The sequence below is a fragment of the Tinamus guttatus genome, unplaced genomic scaffold (assembly GCF_059628265.1).
Source record: "Tinamus guttatus ecotype Peru unplaced genomic scaffold, ASM5962826v1 Tinamus_guttatus_pri_ptg000211l, whole genome shotgun sequence".
NCBI classification, from domain to species: Eukaryota; Metazoa; Chordata; class Aves; order Tinamiformes; family Tinamidae; genus Tinamus; species Tinamus guttatus.
In genome coordinates, this window is record NW_028288745.1 from 2,660,630 (window position 1) to 2,678,467 (window position 17,838).

The window sequence follows — 17,838 nt, forward strand, 5'->3', positions numbered from 1 at the left end:
GTAACACAAAAGGTAAAATGTTGGTTAAAAGTTCAGCAACTCCAGAATGTGAAGTTTATACAACAACTCTTGGATACATTTCTCCGACTAGTTGAAGATCAAGTATTTAAAGAACATAAAAAGGCACTTTTTTTAATGATGTGTAACTCCTAAACAAGCTTGCTACACATGATTGCAGGGAAATCAAAAACTGTGTTCTCAAAAGATTTAATATGATAGTCTAAAGACATTGTGGTGTTTGATTAAACCTCGAAAATGATGCAGTTACCTGCATTTTACTAGTCTTGTTCCCTAAAGCAGTTAACAGTTTGAACCCAAGATTATAGAAGAAATACTTTTTCTGCCCTATGACTCCAGCTTTCTGTTTTCAGTGCTAACAGAGGGAACAGAATAACACAAAAGGCAGCTGTGCCGAGACCAGGAAAGCAGTCAAAACGAGCCCATTCAAAAGGAGGTAACAGTGCCCTTCTGTACAGCTGCTGCTGCCTCTGTCCTGCCCAATGCTAACAAAGTGAATGTGACTGTGCTCCCACCTGCACTCGCACTCTGGGCGATGCCATTAGAAAATATTTATATAATGCATCAACATCGGGCGTACAAAAAAATCTGGATGCAAGTACTGTCCTTTACAAATCCTGCCATTTTGATTTCATTCAACCCAGTTATGGGCAAGAGAATAAAAAGCCATTCAAACAAGCGATTATAAACTCTTAATATTAAAAACAGTATTTCCTACCTTTATCATTCTAGAGAGATCTCCAGCATCAGCCAATTCCAACACTATGTTCAGTTCATTGTCTTCAATGAATGAGGCATAATATTTAATTACATTTGGATGGTTCAGTTGCTGAGAGGGCAGAAGAATAAAGCAGATTTTAATGTATGCCTTGTCTGTCTTTTACAACTGAGCAATGAAACATTCTTGTTTAGACAAAAAAGAATCCCCTAAAAATCTACCACAGCATAAGCTGTGCTTATGAGAATCTTTTACAGATAAGCATGTTAAAACTGCCAGAACAAGATGGTATTTTAGTATCAACGTGGTGATCAGAAACTAGTCTTATAGGATTTTTGTTTCAATAGTTCTGTGAGATAGAATTATTATGTTCACGTGCAACTTCTGTCATTATACAACATATTTTGGTTAGCCAGAACAGTGAAGTCAGTTTTTAAAAATCACTGTTTTACTTTAAACAGCATATGTTCAGTTACCCTACAACACTGTATTTAGAAGAACTTCTACTTGACAAGTTACAAATTTCTCAATACTTCTCAGCATTAATTCTTGAAGGAATTAAGACTTGCAAAATACCTTTTGTGAAGCTTACAAAAGCTCTAGACAATACTGGACAGTACTTCAAATATGTTTATGAGGAAAAAATCAGTTTTTGATGAAGGCTGCACATTTTATGAACAACTTTGAACTTTACCTTAAGAAGATCTATTTCTTTGATGCAGTCAGCACGGGCTTTGGCATCCATTAAATCAAATATCTGTACACAAGAAATAAAAATTTTTTTATTAAGTGATAATAGCAAACTGAGTAATTGCCATTATTATTTCATAGCATCTACAAAGAAGTTTGAGTTATGCACTTCCTGGAAAAAACACAATGTTGCAATAAAAAAGAATTCCCGATGTTCCCATGTTTGTAAACACTACAGGCCTTCAAGCACCAGCTCGCTGCACCAGCTCCGTCACAGGAAACCAGCACCAGCTTCCCAAGGAGGTAACTCCGTGTTCACACACACGGCACAACCCTCCTCACCACTCCTCAGGTTAGCTCCAGCCCAAATGCCAAAGCTCTTTCTCCTTTTCCTGCCACATCTCTATCGCAGGTGAAGTTGTTTTATTTCTGAGCAGACCCTTCTTTCTCACCCTATTGCTGCTGTCTTCCTTTTCTACTAACTATATTTTTGCACTCCCTCAGAATGAACACTTCCTTGCCATCCCCAATTCCCTCACTTACCCATTTCTTTCTCTTTAGTGAGACAAGAAGCAATTTGGGTTCCACACCCTGTTTACCTGAGCCCATATTTCTAACCTGTTGCCTTGACTCATGCAGCTTCTTATGCTCAAGACATTTCTGGTCTCTTTTTTTTTTTTTCTTTTCCCCCCAGCCTCCCAATTGCTCAAAATGGCACTACATCTCACTCATCCTTGCCTCCTCCAAAAAGTTAATCCCTGTAAATCTTTTCCTTTTCCACAGTTCAGGACCTCTCAAAAACCTGTGAGGGTCCACTGGACATGACCCTCTATAGAAAAGATGATGACAAAGAAAGAAGAGGCAGCAAAGAAAGAAGAAAACATAAGCACTCTGCAAGAAATAACAAGAAGTCCGTTTGACTCGTGCAATTCACACGCATGATTTTACGAAGCCCCTTGAATCACAGTCCCCAGAATGGACAAAGTGCCTGTCCCGAGCCCCGGCTGCACAGGGGCACAGGAACAGCCACAAAACCCTCCTGATTGCCAGGAGCTGCAGCCTCTTACACTGCCTTATTGGAGAGAGGAGGGGAAAAGGCCTATTGACTGCATCTGGGTTGGGAGCACTTGCCAGCACACCTAACAAGCCAACGTGGTATCAAATTTTTAAACATGCCCTGCCTCCAATTAAGGACAGAAATTGATACTTCTTTTTTTTTTTTCCCCTGTTCCTTTGAGAAGACCCTGTAATTGGGACTGAGAAAGATCTAGGGGCATCAAGGGGCTGTGGGGAAGAAAGAGGCACCATTTTGTGTGAGGGTGCCAAGCACCAGCGCTCGGTTCTTCACACTTGTTATTAAGGAGTCCCAGAGGCTCCGTCAGGCCAAGCCCTCGGCTGGTCTCAGGAAAGGCCAGGCTTAAGCTTTATAAACATGACTCCTAGATTTTTGCTTTTCTTCATACAACAGCGTCACAAACCTGTTACTGACTAGGCCAAACTGAACATTTCAAACAATGTTTGAATAAAATAATGCAACACAGAAAAAGTCTTTTGGTGCTTACAGACACTAAGTAAGACGCTGTCTCTGAAGATGCAAGGTATACAATTTTCCAGTTTCTCAGCTAGATTTTGACCAAAACCTGACCTGGAAAGAATGTAAATACCTCCCAGAAATGCAGACTTTCCGCAGACACACGGACATCACGTCATCTCGGTGTTTCCAGTCCCACATCAGCAGCGCGGCCGCTCTGCCAAAAGGCTCCCTCCCGTTTCAGGTGACGGGGAAGCCAAGGGGAGAGCTCCGCTCGCTCCTGCCTTGGGGAAGCCACGGCAGCCACGCCAGGGGACGACAGCTCCCGCACATCCCGCGGCAGGAACCTTCGCGGCACTGGAAAGCCCTGCAAGCCCAGCAGCCCAGGGGGAAGCAGCTCCCACGACCACGGCTTTCCTGCCGGGAAGAGCTCGGGATGGGGATGCCGAGCATCTCCCCACCAGCGCACGGGATGGGCAAGCGGGGCAGGAACGAGAAAATCGGGGGTAACCAAGGGCTGGGAGCAGCCGCAGGAAGGGGCTACCGACATCTGCATCTCTGTATTTGGCCAGTAACAGCAACGGCTGCTCTTGGATCAGGCTCCGAGGACATTAATCAGACTAACAATTAATTCTAGTTTGCGGCTCCACTTATAAGGAGCATAGTCAGGATCAGAGGGTAATTGAGGTTGGCGGGGGAGAGGTGCTTCTCTAGCGCACACGAACTGCACAGTGCAGCACCACGGCTTTAAAAAAAAAAAAAAAAAAAAGTAATTGCTTCCCCAATATCTGAGGGCTATGCTAAGATTAACTTTTCTACAGATTAATTACATTTGCTGTGGAAAACAAAAACAAGCAGAAGTGATGGTAAACATTTGTGTGTGTGTATGTCAGCTTTCACAGAATATAATAAAAATGTCTTTGTTGGCACAAAGACATACTCTACTTGGCTTGTACTGCAAAATTGCTAAAACAATCATCCAAATAGAGCTACAGAGACTCAAAAGGACCTTTAAAAGGTCCTCACAAAAAATCTTTTTTTTTTTTCCCCAGGCATGCAATAAAAATATACACACACACACACACACCCCAAGTGTGTTTCCTGTTTCCAGAGAGGGATGCAGAAACAGTCAAGCAGGTGAAACAAAATGTCTATCTAGTTTAGTATCCTGCCTCCCTCTGGAATCAATAGCAAATACCAAGGAGGATGAGAAGGATAAGCAAACATTGGTACATCTCCAAAAATATCCTCACAGTGCTTGTTTCCCAATGCAACTTGGGGCTTCCTACCAATTTAACATAACTTCTGAAGCCAAATGAACGCAGCAGTGTTAACTTCAAACTACCATTTTCAAAACAAGCAAAGTTGGGAGTCGACTTGATTCCTCATGCTCTTAAGCCCAGCATTTTTCCAAAACTTCCTCTTTGATATTACAGGGATAAAGGGCTTTTTAATCTCACCATTTAAATGGCAAGTCAACCCATAAAACAAAAGTATTTGTTTGAAATTCTCTATAAAAGTAGCTTAACAAAAAGTATTTCAACAGCAAAATACGAACACGACTGTTGCAAGATAAACCTGCATACAAATAAGCAAAATAAAGAGCTACAGAACATAAATATTGAGAATTATGATACTGAATGGCAAACAGAAAAAAAAAATCAGAATTAAGGTATTTTGCCACTACAGTCCTGCTATACTGAGGCAAGGGTGTTTCACTAAGTGTGAAATTACAAGTGCTTTCCTACGATTAATTATCTCTAATTCAAGCCCCAAGTAACAATCCACTGACAATGCACAATGAATAATGAATGCAACGCGCGAGATAAAAGGGCTCCTTGTTTGATCCTCTCACACAGGGGCTCCCGTTCTGGAATGAAAGGCAAGGAAGCACAAAATAATGCCAGGCAGATATAAAATGAGCCTGGAATTTGGTGAAAATAGGTGAAGATTTACACATAATATTGTGAGTAGCAAAGGCTTACTTAAAACAAAAACAACACACACAACTTGAAGTGAACTCCTGTACCCTTACTGACCTTGGATATTTACAATTCCCATGCTATTTTCTAAAAATAAACCATATTCACCCACACATGTTTAAGTTAATACCAATTTCACAGTTCACACTGACAAAAATGTATTTGGTGATGTGACAGTGCAGGGACTTGCTTCATCATGATGTTTCAGCTGATCATTATCCCATCAGTGCTTTGCAACAGCTGTGATGATTTAAGGACACAGGTCTAGGGTACAAGACACTAAACATACTACCCCGTGTATTCTGATGGCTCCAATTCTAGTGAGAATCTGCAAATTGTAACAGTTTTCATCCTGCGGGAAACCTGATGACTACTACCTCTTCATGTCATCTGGGCTCAGCAGTAACTGCAAATCCAAGAGTGGCTTCTGTCACTATCTGCTTGTCCTTCCTCCCACAGCCTCTTCTTGCCATTTGCTCGAGTTCCACAAACACACTCTGTACATTTCAATACAACAAATATTGTACACACTTCAGCCAAATTAAATGTTAATATTGGGAAATAAGCGTTCCCACTGGAAAACTTGATAAGCAATCCAAACCGGCAGTCCTTGTGGGCTATCAGGGCATTCCCTGCTCCACAATGGCTCAGGAGGCACCATGGTGAGGAACTCCAGTCCTCGGAGAGGAAACCAAACCACAGTGCTTGGGGCGGAGAAGGGGGAAGAGATTAAAATGCAGGCCTAAGTACAGAGAACACAGAGCCTCTCAAGAAGTAGTCCTGGCCCATGCTGTCAATGCTGAGCTTACTGATACATATTCTTTATGCAAACACTGTTATAAAAATTTCATAGTGAGTGCAGTGATAGGCTGGACTTGGTGATTTTTCTTCAAGCACCAAGGTTTGCACAGCCCCCTTAATTGACATGCATTTCAAGTCACATTTGACCTTTCTGGTTTCTCACGCACTGTAAATGAAGGAAGAATTAGCCTAATGTTTTAAGACTGTTGATCAAAGTTCTTGGAATATATTTCAGCTTTTGAAGTAGTGTATCTGGCAGTTTTCCCAGAAGGGAGAACCAGGTCTTTTTTTTTTTTTTTTTTAAATCATCATTTCCAGGTCTAGCCCTGCCTCCTGGTACTGCAGAGCATAGGAAACAAAATAAAATAAAATCCCTTCAGGACTCAGCAATGCAATGCAACCTCGAGAGATTAGAAGAGCTCTCTCAAGAGATTAGAACTGAAACTAAAATTTTAGTTTCAGTTTTGAAAACAAACAAATCAAAAAGTTTCCAAAGCAATTCCAGTGGGTTTTTTAAAGTATAATTGTCTTATGAACGAACACCTCTGAACAGCTTCTAAGCAAAAGAAAAATAGAAACACTAATGAATACAGGCTTCGATTGAGTATCTTTCACTTGTGTGATGCAGAAAGTTGCCATAAAAAAACCATGAAGTATTTTTACTAATATTTATAAATTCCAAGCTTTGTTTTGAATTGTTCTTATATAGCAAATTTATTTTCACTAGGTTTCCCAAAAACTCTCAGCCTAACTTTCAATTTCAAAGAATCAGTTTGGGCAATACCACACAAAAGCTACATTGTGAATTTCCCGAGCTCTTCATTTCCTAGCAGATAGCTGCTAAACACAGAGAAATCCATTAAGATCACATCGAAATTACACTTACCTTTCCAATGGAAATACATCGAATTTTTAGAATATTTATGTATTACTATTAAGCCTTTGCGTAGTTGGTACTTCACAAACAGACAAACGAAATCTTTACCTGGACCTTTTTCAGTGCTACGGGCACCCCATCCAACAGGCAGGTTGCTCTGTAAACTTCACTGAACTGCCCACGGCCGATCTTCTTCTCTATTCGGAAGTTGGCAAGCGTGTTATAGCCCATGTCAGGCCGCAAAGCTTTCTGAAAACAAGGTATTAGAAAGAAGTTTGCATCTTTTACAGAAGTGGATACGTTAGGTATAGTCGGATCCTGAACTACAGTCCCAAGTCTGTTAAGAGCCACATACAACTCCAATGTGAAATTTAAATCATTAAGACCAGTCATGTGAGAGTAAAAATACACATGTACTTGAAAATGTTTTAAAGTTGCTTTATTCAAGTGTGTTAAAACCAAAACCGCCCCAGATAAGCCAAAAGTTTGATCTAAATAAAGCATCTACTGTGCTCTTCTTGCAGCAAAACACTTTATAGTTATAAAATGTTGATATGCTTTTAAAAAAAGAAAAAAAATGTTTTCAACATATGAGGAGCTTGAGACACACAAGATGTGAAATCCCACCCAGAAGGGACGGCAAAGGAAAGCAGCTTCCTCCCCTCATGAAAGGGCAGAAATAATCAAGGATCATCTTGCGTCATACAGTATTTTAAGGGCGTGCTGCAGCAGCCATGCAATATATATTTGATACCCTCCCAGAAATCCAATTATTTTTCAATTATTGGATGATCTGTTTCGATAGAAGCGGCGCTGCATTTCTGCCTTCCAAAACGGAAGGTCCAGCTTGCTATGGTATCGCCAGGGCTTGTAGGAGAAGGGTCTAATATGGCCTATCACTCCAGGCCTCCCGCTCGCCGTGCCGAGCCGCGAGGGCTCCCGACGCGGGCTGCGTTTGGGAAGTATTGTGCACTTCCCATCCGGGCGGCGAGTTGCTGCCTCTGCCTGCCCCGCAACTTGACAAATATTAGCGTGAAGCACTAAGGCGCTGTGACAACCGCATGCTGAGAGCAGAGTCTCACTAATGTGTTTTGGCATGCAGGTTTGTAATCACACATTTACATATGCAATGACCTACATTTGCATGTCAGATCACACACTGTCTGCCTTTATTAAGAGCGGGCACCTCCCTGCGCTTGGCGGCCGGAGTGGCGAGAGAGGGCCAGAGGGCCGTGTTTTTTGGCAGTTGAGGGATGAACTGCCACGGAGGATTAGGCTGATGTGGCCTGAGCATTAGACACTTCATTAGAGGTAATCTGTTTAACAGTGGGCAGTGTATGTAAACTTCACAGCCCATTTGCGGCACCTTTTCCCCCCCATGGCCTTCCTTCAAAGGGCAGCGTGGCTGAGTGACAGGCTGTCTCATCGGCTCCCGTGTCCTGTCAGACAATTCCGAGGAGCGGGAATGACGTGAGAAGCAGCATAGCTGCACAGGCCCGGCCCGGGCGGCCTCCCGCCTGCGCCTCAGCGCGGGGAGACGAGCCCGGCCATGCGGCCGGGCTCGTCTCCCCGCGCTGAGGCGCAGGCGGGAGGCCGCGCGGTGCGACCGGTGTCTCCCTCAGCGCAGCCGCTCACACCACCCCACGAACCATCACACCACCGATTTCTAGCAGCAAGACAAGCTACCTAACATGCTAGTTAACTACTCAGTGCTTGAAGAGCTCGTTTGCACAATGTCCAGCTGATTGCAACCTTCCCCAGACACCACAACACCTGTTTTCGGATGGTTTTAGCCCCAGGAAAGCGCCGGTGAGCAGGGTGCCCTGCGGAAAGGCCAGGGCAGCACGGGGTGAGCGCGGTTCCCACCGATGCTCCGAGTCGGATCAGAGCCCTCATAGGAGCCAGGGCGCTTGGGAGAAAGGTTCACAGAGCCTTCCCCCTAGGGCAGCCAGATTTACACAGCATTCCCACTTCACTGGGACACAAGCGTTTATAAAAGCCTCCAATGTGCCATAAAATACCAGTGGGCTCCAGTGCTGACCGGAAGAGGCAGGCAAAGGGGTGGCTGGCCTCAAAAAAGATATATGGGACACCACAGAAGAAACCCCAAAGCCCTTATTTGCCAAAATAACCTGTCATGCAGTGAGTGACAAAGCCTTCTTCATAAAAAATAATAAATAAATACTTTTTAAAAAATTGCTCACAGATTCAGTTTTAAACCCAGCCAAAGTTGAACTGCAGGTATTTAGAGATTCTGCCAAGCAGACCAGAGCCAAGTGGGAGAGGAATTTCCCAACCAGGCTTTTCTGCTCAAGAAATCCCCTGGTGCATTTTCCTTGAGTTCCTGGCCAACCAAGGTACTTGTGTAAGGATCCCTGAGTTCTATCCTAAACTCTCACGGGTTAAAGGAGAGCAGTGACCAGGCGGGCGGCCAGCTGCAAAATGAGAAACAGCAGCCGGAATAAGTGTTTTTCCTCAGAGAAGTTACCAGTAAAACCCCAAAGGATACTATGTTATTCAATATCCGTAACAAAGCCATAAATAAATAAACAAATGCAAAGCAAGGTCAGTTATCAGAAGCACAGTGGTGTTAAAAAAAAAAAAAAATGGAGCCAAACTACCAAGCGCAGTATTAATTTGAGGAACTTGCTGCCATCTGAAACTGCAGAAGCCACAAGTAGAGATGGGTTTAGAAAGAGACTGAGAAATTCACGTACTGTAGAATTGTCCACTGCTATTAAACACAATAGTCCAGACTTAACTCCAAACTTAGGAAGGGTCTAAGATGCTGATTGCTGAAGCTCAGCATCACTCATATTCACACATACATACATGTGTGCCTAATAATCCTGTTTATATGCTGTATTTTCATATACTTCTCAAAGCACTATTAGAAAGATACAAAGCTGGATAAAAGCCTATCCAACCCCAGTATTTGGAAGCCCATGACTCTTCAAAAGACGGTAAAATTTTGGCATCTAATTCAATCCCACATCTCCAAATACGCACCCCAAACAGCCTAACAGCAAAACTGCTGCTGGATATAAAGAGCTGGTAACTTCAAGATGTTTAACGAGCTTCCTCAATGGAAGCTTAGGGACGTAATCAGATGCAACCCCTTTACTACACAAAAGTGCAATTTAAAACCCTTAGTTGATGCAGTAGCACAAGCCAAGACACTCAATTATGCTGAATAAATGCAACTTACAGGACGTATTACATGGAGTCATAATTCTTCGAGTACTTCATATAATTAGCAGAGTACGGAAAACCTTATTACAACTGTATAATTTAAAAGCATTGATTCTCAAAACATTTGTATTCATAGGTACATCCTCATTTGTAATTGCTTTGCACTGATATAAATTACTATTAAAGCCAGATTCTTATTATCACAACACTCTAATACAAACACTGGAACTGGATAAAGCTGGTCGTTGCAAACACTCATCACACAAACTCTTTCGTACCTCATTTCCCTCCCTCCCCCTTTTTTTTTGTAAAATAAAGGGCACAAATCGCCCTATCAACAAGAAAATTACAAAATTAGGTGGCGGCTCTGAACAAGTTTGCAGCTTGTAGTTTGGGATGGTCATCATGGCAAATATTGCAGGGCATTTTTCTAAAACATCTTAAAATTCCCTTCAAAGAATTATCTTCTGAAAAATGTTAAAAAGTAACATGCCAACACACTCACTCACCAGATAACCTTCATTCTCTGTTTCACACCATCTACATGTACCCAAAGATTCAGCTGCTTATGCATCTTCTTTCTAACAAAACTGCAGCAACTGGGAATTCCTCTTGCCTAATACCCACCAGGAATGGCTCTAATTCACACAGGACCACCGCGTGCAAGCCAAAGCACATGGGGTAACACTGATGCAATTCTCAAGTGTGTAGCATGTAACGGCTAAGGAAAAACTTAAAAAAAATAAAAAGTTTTTATATGAAGTATGGCGCTGCTATTCATGTATTTTCAAGGTCACAGAAATGATATTAACTCTCTTCAAAGCTTCTTTTCGCACAGGAAATAATGTTTGTTCTTGGGTCCTTTCTATTTAAGGAACAGCAGCACCTAACTCTTGAGTAACTGCGTAAAGAGAAAATACCTGTGGCTGAAAGGGTGGAGTTGTGGGTCCCTGCATGCCTTGTGGCTGCTCTTCCATCCTGTCACGTGGAAGCCTCCTTTGTGTCCTGAAAATAGGAAATACAAGCAATCGTTACACTGTAATTCAGCTTGTATTTATGACCAGTGTACAAGAGAGGGAAACTGAAGAGCTGCTCTTTCAAATACACCTATTAATTCTCATTCACAAGCTTGAGCTTAAAAACGCTGAGGTATCTCTCAGCCCTGTATTGTTTGGGAGAGGAGAAGTTTCTAGTTTGGGCTGTTCTACAAGACAAAATAAATCACTATCTACACGTGTGGGCTCAGGAACAAGACGGCCCCTCGGCTGGCTCAAGGCTTGTACGTGCAGAGCGCCGGCCCCTGCCTCCTCAAGGGCACCGGGGCCGCAGGCGAGCGGCTGCTGCCCGGCTACTGCCCCGCTCCGTCCATCCGCACTGCTCCTCAGCGCAGCCTGGGGCCTTCTGCTGGTCGGTTCAGTCATTGGTGCCGATTAATCCAGAGAGACCAAAAAACCTGTTTCAGGCAGATCTAGAGAAGGGATAAAGTATCAAACCAGAGTGAAAGGTTTGGAGAGGGGAAATGTAAACTGCCACTGCAAAGCTGCTCCCCTAACTGGCTGCACTGAGCACACAGCGCAGGCAAGGCCGCGAAGTCCTCGCGAAGTTATCGAGCAGCCGCTGGCCGAACCGGTGCGACGCGTTGCTGTTCCTTCCACACACAGGCCCTGCTGTCACCGCTGGCTTCCTTAGCGGCGTGTGCCAAAGCTCTTGGAGCTACTTGAAGCACATTCAGAGACGATGCAAAGACACAAACTAGACCAAAAGACAACTGCTCCCCTATGGAAAACACAGAAAAAGCTCATCTGCCTTAATCATCTCTCTTATTAAGGGGAAGGAAAAAGTCTGGAAATCCACAGAATTCCACCTGGGAATTATCTAGAGCCATGGTGAAGGTCACAAAGTATTGGTGCATGCTGCTACACACAGCTTAATAAGGAGCCTCACACCCATGGCAGGGAAACCTGAACAAGACTAAAGAGAAGAAATGATCAGTGGAAAACAGCGTAGGTGGGATGAAGGTAGAGGCCAACACATAAATTCTTTCTCTAAGATATCCTACAGTCCAAAAGACATTCAGTAGCAACAAAATAATAGCTGCAGTAGCAAAACAGGGTAAATATGGTCTAACCTTCCCCTTCAGCAGTGAGAAACACCCCATACCTGCAAACTTCCCTCCAGAGCAAAGCAAAGCTCTCCTGAAGCTGCTGCTAAGGCAGCGGCAAGAGAGCCCAGGGCTCTGCTAGCGCAGCGAGAGCCCGAGACCCGCTCCCCAACAGCGCCAAGGGCAGCGCTGACGCTTCCCTGAAATGTATTTTAAAATAAAGGTTTAATGGAAAATAAAAAAGTGATACTGAGGACATTCGATATTCAGCAAGGAAGAAACAGCAGCTGCACCACAGACGAGCGGAACGGCCTTCACCCAGGAGCGCCCGCGCGGCTCCTCCTGCCGCTGCGCGCAGCTTCACTGCAGCGCTGGGGCCGCCGCAGCTCGCGCGGGGCTCTGCAAACCTGCGCCTGTGGAAGGGCCTGCACCCCCTGCTTCTTGTGCCAGCACGCTGAGTCGCCAGCAAGCATTTTAAATGACAGGCTTTATTTTCCTGAGCTTTCCAACTGGTTCTACCACCTACTTGCAAAGACAGAGAATCCGCATCTCAGCTGAAACGGTATCTACATCCACACACACACACTGCTCTCCATATCCCCCCTGCTACCCACCCTGGCTGGAACTAAAGCCCCGGGTTAATAAACCTGCCAGGCCAGCCCCTGTTTTGCCCTTCTTCACCTGGAAGGAGGCAGCAATGAGACTCAGGAGTGACTTGGGAAGCAGCAGCCTCCAATGGGGAGGATGAGGTTGCAGCAAGGATGAGGTTGCGGCCTGTTTGTCAAAAAGTTGCTTTCCTCGGTGTTCTGCATCTTGAACACAATAAATAAATAGGAGTTTGCATCTTATCAGAAAGATTTTACTTGTAAAGTGAAAGGCCCTTCAGTTTCATAACTGGCTGGTATTTTTAGTGCCAACTCTTGGAAAGAGTTAGGAAACAGTACCAGCAACAGCCTACACGGGGTATCTTAAAAGCTGCTATAAACAATTTTAAGATTCTGGCATGTTCAAGATTTACACAGACTTGCTGTGTCCAGGGATCCTAGAACAGCACTTTGCAAGAACAACACCCCAACAGCCAGCTAAAAATCAGCTCTTACTTCCATGTTTTTGTTGATCTTTTTCCAAATGGAAAGATGAAATCAAACATAATTTAAATACCAAAACATACTCCAACAAATTATTTGTTTACCTTTATACTGCTGGTACTTAACGTGGATATATTCAGCAGGAGTAGCAAGAGAGTCTGACTACTAAATGCATTTCCAAACCACTGGATGAGCAGCTCAGGACAAACTCACTATCTTTCCAATAAAATATTTACTCACTAATAGAGTCTCCAACTAAAGTCTGGTCAAACACATATATACTACTACGCCATTTTTCCATAAAATGGCAGGCTGCACTCCAAGATTGTATTGGAAGTGATGAAATTCACTAAAACATTTAAAGTTTTTCAAGGAAAAGCCCAGCCACCAGCGCTGTCCGCTAGGCCCTGCAGCCGGCTGCAGTGGGTGCAACAGCCCAAAGCTCCCGAGCGCAGCCCTCGCGCTCCTCCCACAACGCCACACTCTGCTCCGGACACTGCTCCGCACGCTGCTCCTGCTGCACAGCAGGGAGCTTCCATGTGAATTTCGGCACAAGGTGGACCCGCTTTTCAGAGCACCCAACAGGTACTGAAATCGGAAACACTTCAAGGGTAGGAGCCAGCCTGGGAAGAAGGCAGTTTATTCGGCAAGAAGCTAAGAGTTTTGCTTGCCACACACCCGAGGGGAAAGCAGCGATAGGAAACAACAAATAGAAGAATGGAAAAAAATGAAAAGGAATAAAAAAACAAGACAAAATTTGGAAGCTTCCACAGCCCTGACATCTCCCCACTCTAGTATGCGGGGAGATGAGCCCTGTCCCTAAGTAAGGACCAGTTTTGAAAGCATCTGTACTAAGTTATTCACAAGGGGAGGTCGCTGAGATCAGGTGAACGTGTAGCAGCCCCGCTTCACCCGAGAGCTGAAGGAAGACGTGCGAGGCGGAAGGACGTGCGCGAGGCCGTGGCTCGCGGCAGCCCTGCGGACGCTCGCGCCCGCGCTCCGCTCCGGAGCCCCGCGGCTGCCCCCGGCCCCCGCCGCTGCCGGCCCCGCAGCAAAGACAACTCCTTTTTTGGCTCTGCTCTCACACGAGGAAGGAAAGGGCGCGCAGGGGGAGCCTCCACGGAGCAAACTTTATACCCTGGGAGTAGAAAACCAGAAGGGGAGCAGATTTATCAACGCTTTGCAGCACCTACGTCAAACCTCTTCCAAACGTCTTAGTAAACATCTGATCTACAGGCTTTACCAACAATTCTTGGGGCATTTTAAAGCCACTAGGCAATCCAACACAAGACTGTTAAATAACAGCAGCAAGTTTATAATTAATACATCAATCATCCCGAACACATTAAAGCAAAGGAGCTTGAATGTTAAATTCCTGAACAGCAGGTAAGGCAAAAGCCAAGCTAAAACTCCTCCTATAAAAAAGGTGTTGCTAACATTATAAAGTTAACTATGTACCTATTTAAATAGATTTTAAAATATGTTTTTTACCGCCTTCTACAAATCACTGTTTCAATATCTCGTTTGAAATCCGTAGCAGACACGCGCTGCCCAAGCCCTTACACTTTGGTCACACAGCGCGGGAGCGGGGCACTGAAACGCGGGTTTCGGCAGCCGCTGGACTCCAGCAGCTGCGTTCTGCACCCCGGGAGCTCCTCCCGGCGGGGAACAACTCGCGGCCTCCACGGGGACTCGCCGCGGAGCTCAACCCTCTCCGCTGTGGCCAAAATCCTCCCGAGCCGGCGCCCTCCTCCCGCCTGGGGCAGCCCCGCGCCCGCGCTCAGCCCGCGCGGGGCAGCCGGCCCGAGGCCGCGGCGCAGGCCCCGCGGACCCCCCTCCCTGCGCCGCCGGGAGGAGCGGCAGCGCCAGCGCCCAATGGCAGCGCGAGCCAGCGCGCCCGCAGCCAACCGGCGGCGGCGGGAGGCGGGACCTGGCGGGCGCCCCCGCCGCCCCGGCCCCGCGGCCGCCCGGCCCCGCGTGCCCCGCTCACCCGCGCCCGCAGCGGCCGCTCCTGCCGCCCGCCCGCCCGACCGCTCGCCCCGGGACGGGACGGTGGCTGCGGGCGCCTCGCGCGGCTCCCCGCGGGCGGCCCCGAGTGCGGCCCGGCCCGGCCCGCGCCGCCGCCGTCAGCGTCCCGGCAGCCCCGGGGGGAGGCGGCGCCGCCGCCCGCCCCGCCCTCCCCGCGCGCCAGCGCTGAGGCGGCTGCGCGCAGCTCCCACTGCGGGAACGTCCGCTCTTTTATCTTACACATTTGTGGATTAAACACGCACCCAAAGGAGTTTCCTGCTCACTGGTCGTTCACTGGGTTGTTTGCCCACAGCGCAGTACTTGGAGTTGCACACTCACCGAGGAGTGAAAACTTCATAGCCGGCTGTGTAACTTCAGGAAGTGTCGCAAAGCGTCTGCGATCAGCAGTTCTCCTCAGTGCTGGCTCTCTCCCGAAGTCTAATTTCAACTACAAATTTAGTTGTGTAGCACGTGTGTATGTTCGGCAAGCTTCGGGTGGAAAAAGAAGGAATTGTTATTTGGGGTATTGACCAATCGACCAACTTTACCACAAAGTTCCGAATATCGCTAGGTATCATTTCTTGCAAATAAAGGTGTTAACTTCGCTAGTCTCCAGTCACTGCCATTTTCCAGCTTCTCGCGGATAGGAAGTTGCCAGCACGTGAGGCCTAATGCAGAAGCATTAGAAGAGCAGCTCAGAGAGCCTCGTCCTTCCTTCTCACCACCTTCCTTTGACCCAAATGTCTTGCTTTCTGTCTTTCACCCTCTTTTTATGTTTGCTGTTTTGCTTTGCTTGCTGTTGTCCTCTTTCCTCAATTCTGTGTTCTTGCTTCGCTACAGCTGCTGTTACTGTATTTCATACAATGAGGACTTCTCTGTTGACCTGCCTAAACGCGCGTGCTGCCTCAGCCTGGCATTGCCGACCGCCGCAGCACCGTCTCCCCCAGTACGGCAGTGCTGCTCTCGCTAGAGTGCGGGGGCCTCCATCCCCCCCACACCGAGGTGCATAACTCACCTCCAAGTTTGGCAAACAAATATACACTGAGTTTTGAACAGTGAGTAACTCCAGCTACTTATTTACAGATGTTTCCTAAGCACTGATAGACTCACTATGTATCAATTGATGCTGCACTCCACTAGTCTTGCTTATACAAATCTGGCTACACATCAGAATGAAATTAATTTAAAAAAGCTCCACACTCCTTCTCTGATCATTGAAATCTAGGAATATATATGCTGTATAAACATGGTGGGGATTCAAGGAGATCTAAGAACACCAAATGAAGATAAATAGTGTTTTCTGAAAAGGAGATGTTACGTGTGGATTAGCACCGAACTAGAGAACAGTGCTCCTTGCTGGGGCTAAGCTGCTAGTTATAAGCAGAGAGAGGCTGTTAGGCAACAGTGTAAAAAACAACCAAGTTAGGCCACAGATGATTCCTGGCGGCTTCATGTTACTCCTATACAGGCCTCTGCACAGCTAGATTCTTGAGATGCTCATTAACAGAACAAACCAGGACTCAATAAATATATATATTTCAACAATTTAAAAACTTCAAGCAGAAGAGCTCACTAGGAACATGGAAACAGATGTCTCTGCGGTCACAGAGCTGGCACAGAACAGCTCACTGTCTGGCTAACGATTCTTTGGGGTCTTCAAATCAATAAACACCAGGAAATTAATCAAAAGGAACTTCTCCGCTGTGAACCCTGGATGCCCAAAACTTCAGGCTTCGAGTCTCCCTCTCTCCTGGTTCTTTATTATTAACAGTAAAAAACCTGATGTATCTGTCTGTGACATGGTACGGGAAATCAGAAAAAGGGCATGAGCAAAGAGAGATCATTTATATCTAGACTTGATGAATATTATGATAGGGCTCCATGCAGAGATGAAGCTTTTAAACAACATAATTTTTTAAATGAGCCTTTGAGAGTTGGAGCCCTGGACAGAGCAATGCACTCGGGACTCTAGTAGGAGAGAATCATTTTATAATATTGACCATAATATACTCAAATTCACCTTCCTTGTAGAAGTGAGAAGGCCAAGGAAATTTATCACAGTAACAGTGAACTTTGAGGACTATGTGCAACCAAGGAAGCATGTTAAAAACAAAAGACAAAAACAATGGGGAAAAAGACCTATATTAGAACTTCAAAGTAGGTGTACATGATATAGAGATGATGATATCATCTCTCAAAGTTGCCAGGAGGACCTAAAAACCAAGACAGCTAGACAAGAGAATAAAGGAAAATACTCAAAGCAAGAGGTGCTCTTTGTGCACAAAGTTGCGCTGAAATGAAGAAAACAGAAAATAGCAAAGCCTCTGGCAAGCTAAGTATAAAATTGCAATAAGGTAGGCCAAAGGCATCCTAAGGACAATGTTGCTGATGGGACAAAACTTCATTGTAAAACCTCTTCCAAACACACCAGAAGCTGGAGGCCTGGTGCCGTCCCCTCTGCAGGGCCAATAAATTATCATGATTTGGAAAGAGAAAGATGTAACAAAGACTAACATCTCACAGAGATCTGTGCTGGGACCACTGCTATTCTGCATTTCTTTATCATTTACAAAGAAAAGCATAATAAGGTGGCTAAGTTTGCTAGTGTAACAAAAATCACGCATTTTCACCAAAACAAAAACTTGCTGTAAAGATCCTTATGAAAGGATCTCACAATAAGGAGTGATAATGCAGCACGTGAAATTGCCTGCAAGCAAATACACACACAAGGAAAAGTAATCTCAACTACACGTAGAGATTAGAGGTTCTAAACTAGCAGTGATCACTCTAGATTTTGGATTCATTGATAATTTTCTGGAAATTTCAACTCATT

General features: G+C 45.3%; 1 protein-coding gene across 1 annotated transcript in view; it reads right to left on the reverse strand.

The window, feature by feature from the left end:
* Positions 1–15,009, reverse strand: part of NEK7 (NIMA related kinase 7) — a 38,914-nt gene extending 23,905 nt beyond the window's left edge. Inside the window, exons 1-5 of the mRNA XM_088524563.1 lie at positions 14,989–15,009; positions 10,730–10,814; positions 6,726–6,866; positions 1,431–1,493; positions 737–847 (exon numbers count right to left, since the gene is read on the reverse strand). Of these exons, the coding sequence (XP_088380689.1) occupies positions 737–847; positions 1,431–1,493; positions 6,726–6,866; positions 10,730–10,786 (372 nt within the window). The 5' untranslated portion in view covers positions 10,787–10,814; positions 14,989–15,009. The remainder of the gene's footprint in view (positions 1–736; positions 848–1,430; positions 1,494–6,725; positions 6,867–10,729; positions 10,815–14,988) is intronic.
* Between the last annotated feature and the right edge of the window lie 2,829 nt (positions 15,010–17,838).